This window comes from Pleurodeles waltl, chromosome 1_2 (assembly GCF_031143425.1).
Source record: "Pleurodeles waltl isolate 20211129_DDA chromosome 1_2, aPleWal1.hap1.20221129, whole genome shotgun sequence".
Lineage (NCBI taxonomy): Eukaryota > Metazoa > Chordata > Amphibia > Caudata > Salamandridae > Pleurodeles > Pleurodeles waltl.
In genome coordinates, this window is record NC_090437.1 from 728630539 (window position 1) to 728652906 (window position 22368).

The window sequence follows — 22368 nt, forward strand, 5'->3', positions numbered from 1 at the left end:
CTGTCTTGGAATCAACCTTAAAAAGGTGATATTGACATCAAACACATGTTTGTCTAGAGCACAAACTTTAATCTGATCTAGGATAATTGTATACTCTACCTCTGCTAGATCATTACCCATATTTGGCTCATATACGCTAAATAAACAGTGGTCCTACAGCAACCCCTGTTTAAAACCACATATTGCTAAAAATACTTTAAAAAATCATATTCTTCTTTTTTAATATGATATGGATATTATGCAACGGGGTGACCGGGCAGGGGTGCCCATGGGGAAAGGAGCTCTGTTCCAGTTGGGAGGTGTGGGTGGATATCTTAAGGATAATAACAATTTGCTAAGGTTCCTGAAGCCAGGGTCTCAAACTGCCTCTGCCATCAGGCCCCACTACCTGACATGCTCTGCCCGGTGGTTTCCTCCTGTGGCCTGGTACTATCTTATGCCCTAACCAGGGGCTGATGTGGGGCTGCCCGGGTGAGGCTACCCTTGGGGAACACTAACACTCATACAGACACAGATTTGGGACTCTTTTACCTACCTCTAATCCTTGGTGTGCCCAGCAAGAGTGTCTCAGTATAGTACTTGTCCTCAAGAGGTCCTGGGGGGTACTTTTTCGCCTGATCAAATTTAGGAGTGCTGTAGCATGTGCACTCCCCTTCTTTTCATTACACTATGGGAAAGGACAGGCCTCAAAGAGAACAGCAGAATGCTATAACCCAATATACTACTGTACTGACTGAGGTACGGCAACTTAAACAACAGGTCTGTCAATTGCAGGCTGTCTCCAACACCCTGGAGCACCAAGTTGAGGATGTGAAGGGACATTCCTGAAGGAACAATGGCCCTCATTACAACCCTGGCAGTTGGTGGAGAAGTGGCCGTAATACCGCAAACAGGTGGGCTGTAAAAAAAATGAAATTACAAGCATGGCTGTCCCCTCTATGCAAAACTGCCACATCTTCACTCCGACCACCAGGGTGGTCTCCAGCCCGGCGGCCATCACTACACCGCCGGCGGTATCATGACCAGAACGCCTCCACTTCACCGCCGACCGCCAGTATGGCTGCTGGCGGCTCTCTGTCCGAAAAAGGGTGGAGGGCTGCCAGCAGTCATGATACGCTGTGCGGAAAACCACCTGCACTGTTGGTCTTCAGCACGGTGGTACCTTGGCAGTCTTGTGAAAAGACTGCTGAGGTTCAAATGAGGCCCAATGTGCTCCTGCTGGGCTTCCCCCGAGAGGGTGGAGGGCCAATCCACAGAGCACTTCCTGGACCATTGGGGGAGGCACACGTTATGCCCCAAACACTTGTCTGATATCTACGTTATTGAAAGGGCACATAGGGCTCTGGTGCCAGTAACTCCACCAGGTGACCCTCCAAGGGCGGGTATCGCTAAGATGTTGAACAGGGACATGATCATGAAAGCTGTTAAAGATGTACCTGTACCACAGTTTGAAAACTGTAATATTGAAATGTAACCTGATTATACTCAGAAGGAGAGACACAAGCCTTTCCTGGAGGTGAAGCGGAAATTGTGCACCATGAATCTCAGAAACATGTTCCTCTATCCGGCCAAACTTCGTGTTATTACATCACAGAAGTCTCACTTCTTTGTGTGGCCTAAACGGCATCTGGTCTTGGCTGGACATGTCGAATGTGTGTCATGGGCCCACCCTGAGTGACACAATATAATCCTGAGAGGTTGCAGTGGGACATTTCTTCTTCTTTTTTCTTCCTGATTGCAGGGAGGTTCATGCTTTCAAATGTAAAGGGAGTGTTGATGTGAGAGAGGCGACTCCTGCTGGAGGGTCAATCAGGAGGAAGGCCAATATTGTAGTCTTTGACAAACCTGAGGTGCAAATGTCGATCCACTATTGTAGCTGTTGATTCTTACCCAATGTTCAGCTCACATACTGGAAGGGCTTGTGTTCTGATTGTGCATGACGGCAGGAGACTATATTATGTTTGGAATGAAGCTTTATATTTGGTATATATTTGGTGTGTATTACTGGTATGATTCTTGTGATACAGCGGGGAGGTGTTTTTTTGAGGTGTGTTTGGTTCTGAGACGTAAGGGTTGCAATGCTGTGTGTCCAGATGCATTGATCTCTGTGGATTTGTATGTGCCATTGCTTGTCCGGAGTGGAGAGGCTTGTTGGTTTTGTGGTTTGTTCTGTTTTTCTGTGCCATCTTGTCACAGGGGGCAGGTTGAGGGCTGACCTGCATGTGTTAACCTTTGATGGGTAATCCAGGATCTATTAAGCTCCTCATTTGGAATGTACGGAAGGTAGGTTATTATAAAAAGTGGTATATAGTGCTTTTCTTTCTTAAGCAATGTAAAGTGGATGTTGCTTACCTACAGGAAACATCTTTCAGGCAGATAAGCTGCAAAGTTAGCTAAAAATAGTATGCCAATTACTCAGCGCTGTCCCGTGGAGTACTTATTTGGTTTGCACCAGGGTTCCCATCACTCTTTTCTATATGCGGCGGACATGGAGGAGCTTATCTATTGATCCGGTGCAGACTCAAGGAAGAAGTGGTGGTCTTCGTTAATACATATGGGCCCAATACAGAAGATGAAACCTTCTACCCAAAGCTTTAGACTCACGGGTTCTGTGGGCAAGGGACTTCAATTGTGTGTAATGGTGCCCTAGATAGGCACCTGCCACAACAGCATACTAAACCCCAAATACCTACCCCTCATCTAAAGACTATGCCTGCTATTCACCGACACACAGTATTCATTGCAGATTTGACTGTATCCTTTTAACCGCCACAATGGGCCCCAGCATTATTGCGGTGTCACATCTTTCCTGCTAATTGTCTGACTATGCCCCTGTTTATTGTGAAATCGAATGGGGTAGGGCTTAGACATCACTGTTGACTTAGAAGTTATCTCACTGTAGGTTCTGAGGACCCCAAAGGAAGAGAGGCTGTGGCTGGTGCACTGGCAGATTCTTTTGAGCTAAACTGGTTCATGGCCCAGTAACAGTCAATCAAATGGGAGGCTAAGAAAGCAGTTATCCGGAGATGTTGTATAGGCCTCTCTTGACAAACTCTGCAAACTGAGCTTCAGCAGAGGGTTGATGATCTGGAACACACCTCCGGCTGGTGAGGAAGGGCAGCTGGAGGAATTGCAAGCTAGACGTTTGGTCTCCGAGCTGCAGGATAGGCTTGAGAGTTATGTGCTTACATCACCTCACAATATCTGGGTCTCTCCATGCCTGAATTCTTCAGCAGAAGCTTCCCCGCCCTGCCATTCATCAGCTTCGGTCCCCTCAGGGCCGTGAGGTTTATACACTGGGGGGTATAGTGGATGCCTTTAAAACTCATCTGGAGCAGGTGTATCGAGACTCACACCCATCCTCATGGGGGAAAATCAATACCTTTCTGGCCTTCATACCACTTCTATGGCTGAGAAATATCACTGCCCATGATTTGGATGCTGAAGAGAATTTGTACAGTTTTAGGGCAATTGCCTGGAGGAAAGGTGCTGGGCAGCAATAGTTTTCCATCTCAGTTTTAACAGACATTCACCCCAGTCCTTACCCAATTCTTACTGGAGGTATACCTGGAGGCCTGGTGCCTGGTATGCTCCTGCCAGCTGTGAGGGAGGGCTACATCTCTAAGCTGGCAAAGACTGGTTCATATCCATCTGATCCACCTGCCTATAGACCACTCACAATGATCAATACACCCACTAAAGTACTCTGTAAAAAGCTTGCCCTTTGATTGAGACCGGTTATTGCTCCCTTAATCCCAGCAGCAGCTGCTGCAAATCTAAAGGGGAGGGGTGGGCGAGGAGATTTTAAAAAAATAATAAAATAAAAATAATTACCTCATCCTGTTGCCACGTCACCTCGCTCATGGGTCCTCTTCTTCTGATGTCCCAGCATTCACCAGCACAGGCTCACCAGCAATCCTGGTGCAGCTTTCATGCTAAAAGTAGCATGAAAGCAGCATCAGGATTGGTCTGAGTGACTTGGACTGCCGCTCAGTTATAATATTGGCATCTGTGCACTTTCTCCAGCCTGGCTATTTAACACAGCTGGGCTGGAGACACCTAAGTGTGCATGTCTGTTTGGCCAGCCTGTGAAGGCTGGGCAAACACACATGCGTACTCAGGTGTACACTCTCTCCTCAACCCCTCTCCCACCACCCATAGCCCAAACCTGCCCCTCCTAGAACATGCTGCTGATCCAGGAGCTGAAAGATAAAACAATGATTATATACTGTTTTATCTTTCAGCTCCTGGCTTAGCCAGTGAGGAGATGCTCCTTCGCCATTGCCAAGGAGCCACCCCTACTTAATCTGTGATGACCATTGCGGTTTCATACCCAGTCATAGTTCTTCCATGAATCTGTGGCACTTAATGCACATCTTGCATGAGGTGGAAGATAGAGAAGACGAATTAGCAGGGGTGTCCATCGACATAGCTAATGCTTTTGACAGAGTTAAGTGGGACTACCTTATGCAGTGTCGGAGGCAATGGGGTTTTGTGTACACTTTGGCTTTTGGGTATGCCTCCTGTACACAGTACTCACAGCCAGAATGGGTAGGCCATGCTCTGAATTATGGGAGGTGGGAAGGTGCACACGCCCTGGCTGTCCACTGTCACTTTTCCTCTTTGGGATTGTACTGGAGCCTCTTGCTGTCCATATCCCTCAATATGCAGCGGATTGGGGGATTAAGGTAGAGGACGTCATTGACTTGGTGTTCCTATATGCCTGCAATACTCTCTTCTATCTCTCAACTCCTCATCATTCTCTTCTCATCCTGTTGTGATAATTGGCCTCACTCGCTGAACGGTTAGGTCTTTAACTCATTTATAGGAAGGCTCTGGTGATTTCTCTGGGATTCCTTGGTGCTCATGATCCTGGCGCTTTGCCACCCATGCCCCTCCACTGGGAAATAAATACATTCCAGTACTTGTGAATGATGGTGGCCCATACACCACAGAAGCGTATGCAGCATAGCATAGGAAGGGTCAATGAGGGCCTTCGCTCATCAGTGCGGCTTTGGAACTAATTTCCGCTCTCTCTCCTGGGTAGCATGGCTCTCGCTAAGATGGTGTCCTACCCCTTTGCCTATAGGTTATCCAGCACTCATTTGCATTCTACCCCATGCAGTGTTCTGAAGGTTGCATTTCATCCTAACTATGCTAATTTGGCCGGGGAACAGAGCAGGGTAGCCAGGGTCCATATGTTTCAACCATTGGAAGAGGGTGAATGGGCAGTATCTAACTTGGAGCCATATTACTTGGCCTCCCAGAAACAACATGCAGCATTGTGACTAATGGTGGAGGGCACTTGGGAGAAATCTCTCACAGAGGATAAGGGAGGGTGCTCTTCCCTCCCTCAGTTCCTAATGTTGGGGGGTCAGGTTGCAGCCTATGTCTCTGACACACTTCTTCCCTGGGAGGTTCTAGACCAAATCTCTTTCAGTTGGTAATTTATTTTTTGGGACCTTCCAGCTTTTAAAATATTGAGGAAATCCATGGACCTGGAGGCCTGGGGGGTGGGGGATATGAGAAGTTAGGGGTCTTGCTTACAGGTGAATAACTTATTGCTTTTGAGGCAGCACAGGAAAGCTTCCCTATATGGCCGGGCCAATTCTTGCAGCATGCTAGTATTGCAGCAATAATACGGGATATATGGTCAACACATTACAGTTACTTCACTTCACTTCACTTATTTTTAATGAGTGACATTGGAGTGCTCTATTTGAGAAGGGGAAAGTGTGGTACCAGAACATCATGACAGAAGTACCCTCCAACTGAAACACCATGCAATTTAATTAGGAGTTAATAAAGTTGAGAAACACCCATTGTAGTGTCAAAGGAAAGTCACAACGGGGAATATGTGAAAAATAAGAAGTCAGTTTCCATGAATGCCACTGTGTATCTGTCATCAACAACACTTTCATGTATATGCACTTTTTTCAGAGTACTATTATCAGAGACTTAAAATAAAATGAGTAGTCTACTTCAGCCACCACAGCTGTACGCAGAAGGACGACAACCCAATGTAAAGGATAACACATATGAAGATAATTAGAAAAAGCCACATAGCATAGTACAAGTAGCTGCTTTAAATGAGACAACTGCCAAGCCATTGAGCCCAGACACCCTAGTAGAATGACTGACTTCTATCAGCTCTGTTACTAATTGTGCATGCACACCCTGCTTAGTGCTGATGTGTAAGATGTAAAGTCTTATATATTGTTGTCCCCGTACAATGCCTGATTTCTATTTTTTATACGTATTTGTGTAGGCATGTTATTCCTCTCTGATGTAGAATGTAAATCTTCTATTAATAAAAGACCAAAACCTCCTCTGGTCACAGGATTGTGCTTGGAGTTTCCCTTTGAACTAAGCTGAAGCAGTAGAGTATCTATCTATGTATACTGTAGACATTGACATGATTTTCAGTCTTATAAACTGATACCACAAGCCTTACTACTAATTTTAGGATCACATAAGTGCAATCATGTAACCAGAAAGAGATGCCACAAACATAATCAGAACATTGTATATTTGAAAGCATCAGTTAGAGTGCTTAAATGTCTGTATACTCTCATTAAATTAATCTGCAGCTAGGAGATTGTCTGCTGATATAGGGAATGTGCAGTTGTTAAATGTCAATTTAATACATTTCTAGCACTCACACATGCCAAGATCATCATGCTTGCCAAATCTCATACACCGCATCTGAATGTAGACTTTTAAATCATTTAGGTGGAGACCATTGGTGATGCTTACTGTGTGGCTGGAGGGTTACATAAGGAAACCGAGACTCATGCAGTTCAAGTATCTCTGATGGCGCTGAAGATGATGGAACTATCGGATGAAGTGATGTCTCCACATGGAGAACCCATCAAGGTCAGTCTGAATTCAAAAGTAATATATTTTTTAAAAATATGTGAGTAGTAACTATCTAATATTTATGTATGTGCAATACCTGCATATATCTTTCTCTCACACACACGCGCGCACACACACACACACACACACACACACACACACTACTTCTTGAAATACTAATTACTTTTGTCCTGTTTGATAAATCTGCACAAAATTTTGCACATGATCAGCGTAAGTGGCTAAGGTTCTGCTTTCACAGATTTGTAGAGGAACTGTCAAAAACTATACATTTTCTATTCAATTTCCCATAGGGAAATTTGCTGTGGACCAGATCGGAGAACACATGTAGGGCTAATGTAGATTTCCCTATCTTGGCATGAAAGTAGGATCTCACTTAGATTGTATGCTTTGTGAATTGAAGTAAATCCATTCAATAATACAACATTTTCGAGATAGCTGTGCCCTAAAATGTGAGCCTATCTATAACGTTGTGTAACCTTTGGTTTTTTAAATTTCGATGGTTTTTATAATTGTATTTCTAACTCTAATACCCCTGTAACCTTTGTTGCTGTCAGTAAATTTCTATGTTTTATTTTTAGCATATACTAATTTTCATTGCTATATGTTAATCCAACCACTGATGCACATTGCCTTTGGCCACAGGGCCTGGTCTACCCCCTATAAGCACCCAGGTTTGCACCATGCACGGCGTTCGCCCATTCGCAGCAGTGGTTGCCTGCAAAGGCAGGCCTGCAGCCAGTCCATGTGGCCAACCCCTCTAACCACCCAACCCTATACTGGGCAAGGCCCTTTGGCCGTGCACAGTGGAAGTTGGCCACGGCCACTGTGGATGTTAGAATAAGAGTGAGATGGTGTATTTGGGGGTGAGAGTGGCTGTGAGAGTGTCAGCCTGGGTGTGTGAGTGCATACATCAGCGTTTTAATTGGTGCGTCATTGTGTGTGCGGGTCTATGATTGGCTGCATGAGGGTATCAGTGGGTCTGTGAGTGGGTGTGTGAGAGTCTGAGTGGGTCTGTGAGTGGGTGCATAACTGTCAGATTGGGTCTGTGAGTGGCAGCGTGAGGGTCTGACTGGGGCTCTGAGTAGGTGCACAAGGGTATCAGTGGGTCTGTGAGTTGGTGCGTGAGTGTCTGAGTGGGTTTGTGAGAGGGTGCAATACCGACTATGTGGATGTGTGAGTGGGAGAAAGAGATTGAAAGAGAGAGAGAGAGAAAGAAAATGAGAGGGAGATGCATCATATACTTAGAATGAGATATTTCTGTACAATTTAAAAAGAAAAATGTTTGGTTATTTAAAAAAATTAAAATCACCTTTCTTTTGACCCTAAAACACTGTACTCAAGAAAAAAAAGAAGGAAACGAATCCGGCTAGACTCAAACCCTCAATGGAGAGGTCTGTGACCTTCACACTGAACTATTCTTTTTTTTGCAACTATTTTTTTAGCCTTTTAGGGGCTATCTGGGACCGCGTGGGAACCATGTTTTTTTATAACGTATAAGTTACCCTTTTTGGGCTATGTGGGGCTTTGGGGGAAGCCCCAAGACCTCCCCTGTTGTCCCCTTGCTTCAGCAACCAAGGAACTGCTTTTAACAGCAGCTCCGTGGTTGCTGAAGCAAACCTTTTATTTTTATTCCCTGCATGCATATCTGCATAAATGTTGAATTATGGACCCCCGCTCCTCTCATATGCTTTTTCATGCCTCAATAACTGGTCCCTTCTTACCTACAAACATATGATAAATGATCAGCGTGTACTGATTCTTTGTAATTATTGTTACACCACTGGGTTGTTTGTAACCTTACCTCGGGCCGTCACTAATAAATTTGTGGCTTTAGAGAGGCACTAAGGTATTTTTAATCATCTTCTATAATTCTGGTTCTTATTAACCAGAATAAGACTTATTCTGATCGCCCTGTCCTAAAGGAGCTGGTTCTGCTGTGGGGCTACGGTTGAGACCACCAAGCCAGTATTATCTTGGGTTGGGGGGTAGGACTGGCCTATGATGAAGCATGCCACTATTAGGTGGATGAGGACTTTACATCCATAAAAGAATATCCGTTAGTGAGAACTGAAAACTGTATGAGTGTCTGGCGGCAAACTTAACCCACTCCACTGTGTGATATGTTTTACATTGATTGAGAGGTAGTGGAGTAGTGGTAATATTCCTTTCTCTCTATAATGTGTGCATGAAAAATGTAAACCTGCATGCCCTGCTATTTAAATACCATGCACTCTGCCCAAGGAGCTTTGAGGACCTACCTTAGGGGTGACTTAAAAGTATTGAAATGGAATGTAAAGGTCTAGTAAAAGGTATATTTTACCAGGTCAAAATGACAGTTCAAAACTGCACTACAGGCTTCAGCATCAAGCTTGAGCTGTTTTGAAGTGGCACTTTAGTGAGTGGCACAATCAGTGATGCAGGTCCACTGGTAACATTTAATTTACATGTCATGGGTACATGGAGTACCATTTACTAACACATTAAATATGCTAGTTGGTGTAGGCCAATTTTACCATATTTTAAGGAGAGGGCACACACACTTTGTCACTGAACAGTAGTAAAGTGCACAAAGTGCTAAAGCCAACAAAAAACAAATTCAGTAAAATCAGAGTGGTGAAGGCAAATTATTTAGGGGTGACTGCAGAGAGGGTCAGGTCCATCAACTGTTTTCTATGAATTGATAGTAAGGGCCTGGTGGATGGGATACTCCATCACAAACATGACAGATATTCCTTCCGCCCTATTACAAGTTCCATTATACCCTATGGAAGTCGTAAAATGGTGGGCGGGCTATCCATCACTTTTGTGACAGAGTATCCAATCCTGCAAGGTTGTAATGAGGTCCTAAATCTGCCCCTTACAGTTCCTAGATATTCTGTGTTTTATAAAGTGCATGAAGACCAATTACACTTTTAATAAGGTGAGCAGAACAGGGATGTACAGGGCAGCTTGTCTTGTACCTTTGTACCTTTACCCATATTTGGCATTTTGAATCTCTGTGTCATTTTAAGTACCAGTGAGGTAAAACAAATCGAGCCCTATCTGTTATATTCCAGTATACTTGTTGGACTAAAGTATGAATATTTAAAGGAGGGTACTTTTGGCCAGGTTGAAGGAGGCAGCGTCAAATAAAATTATTTTGGATCTCCAGTACGGATATAGGCAAGGTACTGGAACCACAGAACAATGTCCTAATCTTTCCCTCTAAATACGTAAATATGGTGAAGCCAAAAACATCACCCTGCACTTGTCCTTTATAGACTTGCCAGGGGCTTTTAACAATGTAAATTACCCCAAACTATGGAACATTTAAGAAAGCCTGAAGGTGGAAAATCCACAAGTCACACTATTATGTAGATTGCACTGGGATACATTGGTAATAATTAATTGTTCTCCCACTGCAGCCCTTACCCCTTACATAAACTTTTCAGGGAGTCTGTCAAGGTTGCATTTTAGCCACACATTTATTTTTAATTTACATAAATGGTCTCAAGGGGCATCTTCTACAGAAAAGGATAGACACCCGAAGGTGGGGAATCACTATAACCCCACACTCCTTTACGCTGATGACACAATTCTCATAGTCAGAACTGCAAATAGTTTTCATTAGCTGCTAGATGGTTTTATGGAATTTATGAGTGTGTTAATCAATCTAAGTCTTTTATTTTTTAATCTGTGGGCCTAAAAGCAAAAAATCCGAACACTATCACATAGAGGGATCTCCAGTTTTAAAGGTCAAACGTTTTTAGGTGCCTACATGCATAGCCACGTTTTTCTGTCATTCTGAGGTTGGTTTAACCTTTATTGAAGATCAACTAGGGCTTGCTCCCCTATATATATACATATATCCATCATAGTCATTGAAAGACTAGATTATCCTCCATCTTACTATTGTGGATCATGCACTAATCTTGAGGTAAACTGGTTGGCATAGGCCTATTCCTCCGAATACGCTATTTCACTACCTTTTGTTCTTCTTCTATTATAAATCGAAGGAAAGGTCACCTGACAGTCACAGCATGGGAAAGGCAATTCTAAGCCCCCACTGGGCCTCAAGCCTGTGATCTCTCCTGGTTTATCAGAGAACACTTGTAATGTAGATTTTCCTAATAAATTATGACAGAAAGTATTAGTTTTATTAAAGACATAGTGGCAAGTATTATGATTTCATCTGATGCTAATACAAGATCGGGGACTGATGCAGAGATAATCCTGCCATTCCAGGCGTCTAAATGGTCTATCCACTACTGAAGTTCTACACGAGATTCTGGATCGATGTTGATAGTATAGGAATAAGTTAGACCTTTCTGTAAGTGGCGAATTTTGAGGCGTTGAAGGGCTCGATAATGAAGGGGATCAGGGAAAAGTGCCAGAATGGAAGAGGATAGACAGCCTATTATTCTTGCTAGAGATTTGAGAGAAATTTAGGAATTCTGAAGCAACTGGATGATCTCTGTTTTGATTGCTTTAACTTTTGTTTGAGGAAGATGTAAAGTAGTGCTTGAGGAGTTTACTAGAAAACCCAGAAATTTGATTTGTTGAGAGGGGACCAACATTGGATTTTGTGAGTTGACAAGAAAACCCAGCTCCGTGAGAAGGGAATATGTAAGAAGAAGATGGGATTGAAGAATTTGAATGTCTTGATTTATAAGTAAGATGTTGTCTAAGTAAATCATCATTCTGATGCTCAAGAGATCTGAGGTGACTACTGGCTTCGTTAATTTTGTGAAACACCATGGAGCCAAAGAAAGATAAAAAGGAAGGGAGGAAAACTGGTAGGATTGTCCCTATCACTGGAATTGAAGGAATATTCATGGGAGCAGGATGTATGTAAATTGTTAAGTAAGAGTCTTGACAGTCTAGTCTTACCATCCAGTCCTGTTGTTGTAAAGAATCTCTGAGGTGAATTATGGTCTCCGTCTTGAAATGTTTACACACTATGAATTGATTGAAAAATCATAGATTGATTACTGCCCACATCTTTTTGCCCCTTTTTTTAACTAAGAACAGAGAAGAAAAAACCCTGAGGGGTCTGGAGATGATAGCTGAATTGCTCGCTTTTGAAGAAGGGATTGAATTTCTAATGATATTAGGCTTTCCTTGTCTGATGAAAATTTTGGAGGAGGAGGAGACACCTTTTGGAAAGGGGAGTGTAAAATTCTATATGATAACCTTGAATTGTGTTTAGAACTAGGGATCTGCCTTTACTGTTTGCCATTTTGTGAGAAAATACTGAAGACAACCTCCCACAGGAGGTTGGCCAGAAGGAAGACTCACGTTGTTGGTTGAAATTTCTGGAACTCTCTTGTCTGTGACCTCTGAAACCTCTGCTTCTTTAAGAGTAGAACTGCAACTTGTAGTTTTGGTAGGAGTAAGAGTAGTTGAAGGAGCCCCTGGATCCCTGTTGCAATAGGCCTGACCAACAAAGAGTCTCCTGCCTCTGCCGGTCCGTGCAAAACCCACCGGGAAAAAACTTTCCTCAACGATTGCTGGACCTTGTCAATAGAAGAGAACATATTAACATATCTACTGAAGTCTTTGATAAAGAAGTCACCGAAAAGCTGACACAGCTTTGATACCTGGCTCAAGCGAAGCCAGATTAGCCAGTTTAGGGTCCAATTTTAGAAGGGGACCTTTTCGCCTTTCATGTGTTCTTGCAGAATTGGCATTGCCTAGTAAACAGAAGACTCTGAATCCTTGATAGGTCCTATGGGTCAATATCTGTAATGTCCAATATAGTAGATTTCGCTAAGTCAAAGATGCAAGCAAACAGACCTACTATGTCCAGAAGTATGTCTTGACAAGAAAACCAGGCCTTGTCAACACCTTTATGAGGGTCCTTACCAAATTTTGAAAAGAAGGTCATTAATGACTGGTCAATGGAGGGGGTGGAAGTAATATTAGAAGTAAGAGGTGGCCTAGAGCACTCAGATCTTAATTTACTACTAGTTTGCTTACCTAGGGGTTGACAAAGCCTCGAGGAGATATAATCCCCTAAATGTGAAGAAGCTTAGATAGTATGTTTGATTTATTTTCTTTCTGTTTCCCGTTTCTGTATTTTCCTCTTGTAGCGATAGTGTTTCTAAAGCGCATCATCTTACAAAACAGTCTCTAATGAACTCATATAGGGGGTCATTATGACCCCGGAGGTCTGAGTGAATGTGGTGGTAGTACCGCCAATAGGCTGGCAGTACTTACTGCCACAATATGAAATTGGTGGGTTGGCTGAAGCCAACCCACCAATGTACCACTCCCACCGCCATGGTGGTAGCAGTCGCCGAGTTGGAGATGAGAACCCCAAGTCCAGCGGCCGCCACTGTGCCGCTGGCGTATTATGTCACGGCCTACTGCCATGGTTTTCGAAAGCCATGGTGGTAGGCCCTATCAGTGATGGGGAATTCATTCCTTATTATTAATAGGAGGCCCCTCACCCCAGATCTTCCTAGACACCCCCATACATCCACGCCCCTCCTCAAAGCACACATGCACGCAGACACACACTCATCCACACATACATACATGCATGCATACATTCATTCACGCACATATCCGCACACGCATCATAACATACATGCAGACATGCATACACATTTCCATACATACACGCACCCACACACATTCATACATGCACTCAAACACATGCATACACGCATGCACGCAAACAACACTACACACACACTCGCATTCATGCACAGACTCACACATACATGCACCCCCCCACACAGACAAAATACCAACCACTCCCCTCCCATGTCGGAGACCCAACTTACCTGAATCCAGGGGGTCTTCCAGCAGGGGACGGGACAGAGCGCTACTACCCCAAGCAATGCCCGCCAGCAGAACACTTCCCGGCTGTATTATTTGTCATAATACCGCTGGTGGCGGTCTACTGTTGTGGCGCTGCTGGTGGTAGCTGCACCTCCGTACCACCATCCGCCAGTATGGCCACAGCCAGATTTCCACCCTTCTTGTGGCGGAAATCTGGCTGTGGTCATATTATGGCGGACGAATGGTAGCCGCGGCGATGGTCTTTTGGCAGCCGTCGCCGCAGCAGGTGGTGGTTTTTACCGCCAATGTTGAAATGAGGGCCATAATGTTTTTTCTAGGAATTAACTCTCTGCTAGATCAGGGTATTTGTTTAAACTGACATAAATGATCGACTTGCCATTTACAATGGCATTGTATTTCTGACATGTATGCAGTATTATCATAGTCTTGTTCGTGTTCATTTGAGCCACTTCTAGTAGAAATTTATTAGTTATAGTTATACTTATTGTTAATACTTATCTTAATAAACTATGTATAGTTTCTTAACATAAGTATAACTAAAACTATAACTGCTGAATTTCTATGGATCTGTGTGTGTAAAACATCAACCTAACTCCAAACATGGATCCCAGAAGTGGTTTATTGCAGGATAGAGCAGCAATATACACACTCACACACACACACACACACAAACACACACAAATAGTCATGGGGTAGTAATATATTGGATCATGTTTCCACAGGAAATAGATTTTTTTAATTGCTAATTACTTTAGCACCCACCATTTTTATGAATCTTCACTTAACTTTCAACTTCACTTTCAACTTCACCCCTTCAGCTCCTTCCTGGAAATCATCAACAGGGCAGAGAAGAAGGGGGGGGATACAAAAAGTGTTTTCCACATGCAATTTTCTATGGGCAAATTAGACACAGGTATAGTGAGAATCACTGAATGGAATTAGAAATTTGGCAGAAAGCTAGATATTGATCCAGAAAGTGTTTTTTGGTGATTTTGTGTAAATCAGTTCAGTAGATTGTTAAAAATGAAGGTTCAAAATGTATATATATAGAGGGTCAAGGAGGATCTGCAGATCCAAAAGGTTAAAAGATAAGGACTGATTGGCTGCTTCAACATCAACAAGATGTTGCGGCAGGCACTGTAGCATCTGGGGACTCAGTCCCCTATCCTGGAAAAGGGTTAAACGAACATATAGGGGAGCAGGGTGGGGATACCCTGATCCCAGAGCCTAATAGCAGCAGTTTCCCAGAGACCTCATCTGCCAGGACACTGCTGTTCCCTGCCATCAGGAGCTCAGGCAGGGAGAACTTTTCTCTCAATTGCTCACGGCCAGCAAGAGCAGAAACCAAAGGTCCCAGCACAGGTGGGAGCAAATTATTGGTGCCTATTCCTGCTCCACTGGGATGGGTGCAGGCAGGAGTGGGCTCCCCATGCTACTCGTTATTTAAAACAAAAATAAGGCTATGAGTACCCTGGGTGAGACAGGGTACCCAAGTGAATTTAAAAAAAAAAACTGCCTTGCCCCTGTATTATTGAAGCAGCAAGGCTGGTAATAAAATATTCACTGCTCCCTCCTGAGAGTGCCCCATAATACCATGCATTGGATTTTTTTTTTAAAACAATGTGATTTAAAAAAAATAATTTTTATTGTGGTGGTGCCGTTGATTGTGTTTGTTTGCAAGTATGAGACATGGCACCACCTCTAATTTTAAAAACGTTATAGGGAGTTGACAGAACCACCTCAAACCCCACCCTCAGGAAGGTTTTAAGATAAACAGTAGGTCTCTAGCGTTTTTGTATGCATGATCCCCTGAGAGCTTGCCATTTGTTTAACAGTCTGAGCTGCAGCTATATGCTCTTCGGCTGGAATTCAGGCACCCCATGTGTTTTTTCTATGGCTGCATTTTATGGCCTGAAGATTGTTAAAGAAAGAATTAAGCACACTTTCATGGTTATTTGGAATAAAATTGCTTTATTCTGAATATTTTGTGAAAATAATTATAATGCATTTTCCTCTGTGTATTTATTAGGATCACAATGGAATATTGTTATTAATGAATAAGTGTGTTGAATTGTTGTCAAAGTCTATAGGTCTGTTTTATATAGGTTGATGAGCTGACCTCCTGCTAACACTAATACGCCTGCCTTTTATATTTTTGTGTATTTTGGCGTGCTGATTCGTGGGTCTGCCTTCCTAATTAGTGAATGTTTGACAAAGTCAGTATGTCTGTTTTATATATTTTGATGTGCTTACCGCCTGTTAAAATGACTAGGCCTGCCTTTTATATTTATTACTGTTAAACAGCTACAGACATTCACCACTTTGCCATATTCAGAGTGCCATTTTTTGGTGGATGTCCTCCACTACTAGAATGTGAACAAGGCCCTTAATTTTTACATTGTACAGGATTTAATTATGTATGACTCAGTTGTAACCATGTGTGGCTAGGTGATTTAAACAGCTGTAGTCTTCATTAGTCATACCTAACCAAACTCTGTGCTCTGGAAAAATATAACTTGAAATGATGTGATTGAACTTACTTGTTGAAGATATAAGCCTGACTGTTGAGTACAATACGGCCTTCTAATCACCAGTGAATTCTGCCTTGCCTTCCCATTGAAGAAAGTTTCATATGTAAGTTAGGCTCCCTAGCTGATAAAGCCTTCATCCTAAATAAGGTAACCTATCTTGGGAAAGAGGGCTCAGAAGCAGGAGCTCTTTGTGCTTTGACTTACCAATATTTAGAAGTTAAAAACTACAAAGCTAATATTTTGTGTGAACAGCTGTTCCATTTTGTAACTCTATTCCTGTTGAACCCTTCTCTTTCACTCTTCAGAATTTATGCAAAAACCACACGTTTTCTGTTTGTGTAGAAATAAGGAATCATTCTGTTGATGCCTAGTAGCATGCTATTACATTTATAAAACTTCTAACTTGTGTTATTATGAAACTATATACAGGTTTTTTTTTCAAATATAGAGTGCCCTTTGAGAGGAGGCTCTATATAAAACTCTTAACTAAAATAAATAAGTTAATAGACAAATAAACTGTAAATATAATCAACTAGTTTTAGGTTAAAAAAATGGAGGTTGGCCAAAATAAGGAAGTAAAGCCTCAGATTGGGGTTACCATGAACTTTGATTTCAATTATCACTTTAAAGATCTCCTTACACATGGTTGAGCCATAGTTTCTGGTAATATGAGGTGAATAATTGTTACACATTCTAAACTTCTGAAGTCAGCATTCTTTCACCTTTGGCTCATGATTCACAAAGTAGTCATTTAAGAGATGAATTTGATGTCTGGCTAGTAGGAGCTATAGCAAGAACCAGTAATTAATTACTTTTGTTTTAAACTTTATTGTATAACCGATCATATGACAAGAACAGATTGCAACCTGCCACCAAAAGCATTTAATATCAGTCAGTCAAATATATTTATTTCAGCACAGAGGCAATAAAAGAACATAATATTCATTACATAAAATCATTTTACAAACACAATCTGTCAAACCATTATAAATCCCCTGAGAATATGTGGGTATAATCATTTGAAACATTAAAAATCCCCTTAAAATCTGTAAAAATTGACACAGTTAAAACCACAATGCAATTACAGAAAAAATCATGTGACTATTCATGTTTGTGTCTTCCAAAGCTCGAACTATAAGTATTGAAACAAAGAATTAACATGTTGCACATTGGGTAAATCCCCACAGGCGTACTTCTCTAGGGAAACACATGTTTTGCCTGATTATCCACATTGCCTTCAAGTATTGCGTTAGTGCAAAATAATTAGTTCAGTAGTACCTGATTTCATAATCCTTGGGGCATCCTTGTGCTCCTTACACCCAAGTTCCTTAACAGTGTGATTATCCACTATATCCTACTACTCGTGTAGGACAGGCAGAATAAAATAAAATGCCTGGGGGTTTCTTTAGGCTCCCCACAAGACAAACACCACCAACCCTCAGCCTGTGGTACCTGCGCCCATTTTGCAGTAAAAGAATGAAGGGGCAATGTTCCTTACCGAAACTGCAAATAAAGACGCCTGGTTATTAGTGTCTCTATCGCGTCCAGAAAGTGCTCCTTTGTGAAAGAGTTCTTAACTGTGAGAAATGCATCAGATAGTGGGACGAATTTCATCTGCGTACTTGAAAGGCACTTCATATTGCCAATAATCTGGTTTGATTTGTATCCTGGGAGTCGACCCAGCCTCACCTAGGGCATTCCTCCAGCTTTCTTTCGTAATCACTATCAGTGTGCCTTTCACATATTTTAGCCAGGGTATATTACAAGAACCAGAGAGGCACACATTTCCTCTAAGCCCTGAAGGTAGCTCTGGGGTAGCTCAAATTCTACTCCAGTATAATATGGGGTGCAGTCCTATCCTGTCATAGTGTCCTGAGCCCAATAACCAGCCTGAGTGGGAGCAACGGGGTGCATATAGGCACACCTAACAAATGGTGCACAAATCAGTTTTCTATTGTGACTAGAGGAGTGACACCCACGTGCCCACACAGGTCTGCACCATAAGAGTCATCCCCAGGGCCTGGTGGTTGTAGATCTGTATTGTCGGTAAAATGGGATGGATCTCTGAGCTTAGTGCCATTTTAGTGATTTCTCCAACTAACTGTTCAATTTTTAGTCTACGCTGGGTAATGGGAGTATGTCACCCCAGATGTTCTGTTATTGAAATACCCAAATAAGCAAAAGTGCACACATGCTCAAGTTGCGTCCCTGTTAACACTGGGGTTGCCCCAGTCGAGTGTCCCGGGTTCAGGACTATGTACATGGTTTTACCCATATTGATCGTGGTTTAGAAAGCTATTCTTTAATCCATCTCTAACACAGTTCTTACAGTTATCAGCTCAATCAGCTTCAGTTATCACGCTATTCTACAGCAGTCTATCCAACGTATTCATTCTTTCTAGCAATAGTTAGCTCTATGGAGAAGCAAAATAGTTAAAGTCACTAAATACAATGGGAAATAGATGGCCAAACGCCAGGAGCCCAAGCACCACCCTCTGGTATCATTCTCACTCTGTATTGGGTAACGCTTACTCTTTCCTTCGGACATCTTTTATAACAAAATTAACCTACAATCATTACAATTTTATCATAACTGTTACTTTCTTCTTCCCTTGTTGAAACTTTTAAAACAATAGCTCAGTTCATATTCAGAGATAAATTTAAACAACAGTACGGTTTCCCATGCATAGCTCACTTCTGAAAGAATGGACTAGGGGCAACGCCAGAATGGCAGGCCACAAAGACAGGTGCAGGACAGATCAAATCAGCTAAAGCTGGCGTCCAACGTTGGTGCCGTGTTTGTATTTAAATTTCACATGGGAACCTGCAATGTGAGCCATTGGCTGGCAGGAAGGTGATGGGGTTGCCTGGGCAGATGGCAGTGGAAGCCAGATGAGTTTAAAAGAGGGGAACTGTCCCCCTCATCGCTACCTGGATTCTGCCTAACTGACCCTGACAACAGCTGACACACTTGTATCCTCTTCAGGACCAGCAGTAACTCACTGTTTTCGGATCCTTTGACCAACCTCGACCACAGCCTTTATCTCTGTGTAAGCCTTCTTGACCCTCTGACCTCTCAATGGGCTTGGACAGTGAGGGCTGGTAGTTGCCTCAATCAACCCCTCGGAGGAGGTTTGTTGCTCTTAACTCTGGTCCTACTGGCTGCCGTCACTTAGGACCCACTTTAACCCATAGGAGATAAGGCATGGTAGTGTTGGGCAGAGAACAGTGTGTTTTCCATGGTGAGGTGAGTCGGGGACTGGGTGTGGCAGTCAAAATCATCCTTGGGGTAGCAGGGGAAAGTCAGCAGCTGTGCTCTGGTTGCTCAATTTACTTTGTTCATTTTTCATGTGCTGTTAAAAGTGCTATGTTGATTGCCCATTAGGAGGCGCTGTGGCCTTTTCTGTTATCTAAATACTCAGTTGTGTTACTTTTGGATCTTGCTCAATTTTTCCCTCACTGATTACTTGTTTTAGGTTATGTAGATGTATGATTTTAGGCTTGCAGATATCACCGAGGCTAAACATATGGTAATTCGCCAGCAGGACTCCCAAGGACTCCCAAGCTGAATGATACTTTAGGTTTCCTAGAACAATGTTGTTTTTTTACAGACAAAACAAGTGGTGTACTTCTAGGTCACTTGTCCTAATTTCTTGTGTTTTGGGCCCAAAGGCAGTGTGTTTTACAGGTATTTTTGGAGTTTGCCCAAGTTCATACCCTAGCAAAACATATCCCAGTCAGGACACAAACATGGTCTTGGGCACACTGATATTTGGCATGTGTTCCAGTTTTAGCAAGGTTTTAGTGGGCCACATGCCTCCCAAGCAAGCACCTGGATGCCATGTAAAGGGTGCTTGCCCTTCTGCCACCAGCATTGGCCACATTAACAGAGAAGGAGGTTAACCAGCAACCTGAAAATACTTCAGATGTGACTGGGGATACCCCAGCCAATAGGTAGGAGTGTCCAGGGTGGGTAGGAGTTCCACCAAAAGCTGCATTTTCCTCCCATCCCAAAATGGACTAAAAATGTTCTACCCAGGGTTCATAGGAAGAAGCCCACTAGTGGGTAAACAGTTTTAGAGGAGTCCCCTGTACCCAGACAGGTGCAAGCGGGCAGGTAACTAGAGAGCATCATGAGCAGGTTCATAAAGAGGACCTGGAGAACAACTTAGCCAAGGTATTTCCTTGGTTATTGAGTCTGGGCAATGGGACCTGGGTAGAGCAAATGGGGGAAGATGCAGCACTGCCTACAACAAGAAATTTGAAGGAGAGAGCTGGATCCAAGCAACAGGGAGAAACAGCAGGTACTAGGGAGGTGCCTAAGGGTGAAGTATGCATTATTATGGCAACTAGATCCAGGGGCTCTCATGGCTAAGGCAGATTTAGAATTGGCTTCCCGGCTGTTGCCAGTCCATCCGGACGACTACCATTTATTAGGTTTCCATTTCCAAGGGAAGTTCTATTATGACAGATGTATGCCCATGGGTTGCTCAGTTTCATGTGCATATTTTGAGCAGATCAGTATGTTTTTTAACTCAAGCATCTGGGTCCACTACCCTTATTCACTACTTTGGTGATTTATTGTTCCTGGGACAGGGGGCTTTGACAAGTGTGCTAAGTCTTTGACTCCATTAAGTCCCTCATGCCAGATTTTTGGATACCCTTAGCGCATGAAAAGACAACAGGGTCAGCCACATTATTGGTTTTCCTGCGGATAGAAATTAATTTGGTAAGAGGGAGGTGCAGGCTACCGCTTAATAAGGTGAATGCTTTCGGTGGTCACTGGAAACCTGAACATGGACAAAAAACATCACTAAACACCACTTACAGGTATTAGTGGGACAGCTTAATTTTGCTTTATGGATAATCCCAATGGATCTCCCTTTCTCCCCCTCTATAGCTCAAGCCATGTCCGGCTTAGAAGAAAAGCATCATAGAACTTAACTGTCTGCTGATGTAAAGCATGATTTAAGGATATGGCTGGCATTTCTTAAGGACTTGAATGTGGCTATGGTATGGCCAGCAACTGTACAGTCCAATCAGGAGTTGGGCTTGTTCACTGACACAGCAGGCAGAATTGGATTTGGGGCCATTTTAGGAACCAGGTGATGTGCACAAGCCTCGCCACAGCCTTGCAGCCTTCAAGAGCATCAGCTCTTGGAATTATTTTCTCTAGTTGTGGCATTACACATATGGGTAAACCACTTTTCCAATCAATCCATTATCTTATGGTCTAACAACATGGCTGTTTGCATTCATTTCCAGCATGCCAAATGCAAAAGAGTATTGAACCTGTTAAAGGAATTGGTATTAGCCTGGTTAAGGACATGTACCAGGTATTTTTAATAATGCAGCTGATGATGCATTATCTTGTTTCAAGCTACAAAAGTTTCAGCGTCTCCACCCAGCGGCAGTTGGAACCTACATATTGTCCGGGCAACCTGTGGAATTTTTATGATCATCCCTTGTAGCTCTAGTGGCAACCAGCCTCGCACCTAAAATGAGGAAGGCAGATGAAAAGGTGTTTCATAATTACATTACATACAGCTCTTGTAACCGCCAAGTGCAGCCCTTCTCTTTGGATATTTGATTGGGATTTCTTGAACACATGTAAATGCAAGGTAGATCAGTATCAAGTGTCAGGCATCACATCTCAGTTAATGGCCTTTTGCACAAAGTTGAGTGGGGACACAAATCATTCCTAGTCCTTTCCGAGTAGGCTGGTACTCAAAAGGTGGGAAAGCTTGGAGAGAGCAGTCCCAGATCAGAGGCACCCCATCAATGTTAGCAAGTTTGAGATAATTCTAGGGATGCTGTCCGGGGTCTACAATTCAGAATTTGAGGTGACTGTTCACAGGAGCCTTTTCACTTGATTTTTGCAGGGCTCTTTGGGGCTTTGAACCTACAACCAGCTCTAAGCGGCATACCCAAGGGGGTCTTTTGTTCTGTCAGATATGTTGGAGTGGGGATGACTTCGTAGTTACCATACCATGCTCAAAGATGGACCAGTTTGGTAGAGGGGAACAGTTACCCTTGGGGAGGGCGGCGATTCACAGACTTTTACAGATTCACCCCCTTGGGGCATCCACATTTCTATTTGTCCATCCATTTAGTTCCCACTACTTTAGGATAGGTGCAACGACATCAGCAGTGGGGGCAGGGCTTAGCA

The 22368-nt window shown here is 43.0% G+C and overlaps 1 protein-coding gene across 1 annotated transcript in view; it reads left to right on the forward strand.

Moving 5' to 3' along the window:
- GUCY1A1 (guanylate cyclase 1 soluble subunit alpha 1) overlaps window positions 1-22368 on the forward strand; it is a 465791-nt gene that overhangs the window by 378365 nt on the left and 65058 nt on the right. Inside the window, exon 7 of the mRNA XM_069243102.1 lies at window positions 6733-6876. Within this exon, the coding sequence (XP_069099203.1) occupies window positions 6733-6876 (144 nt within the window). The remainder of the gene's footprint in view (window positions 1-6732; window positions 6877-22368) is intronic.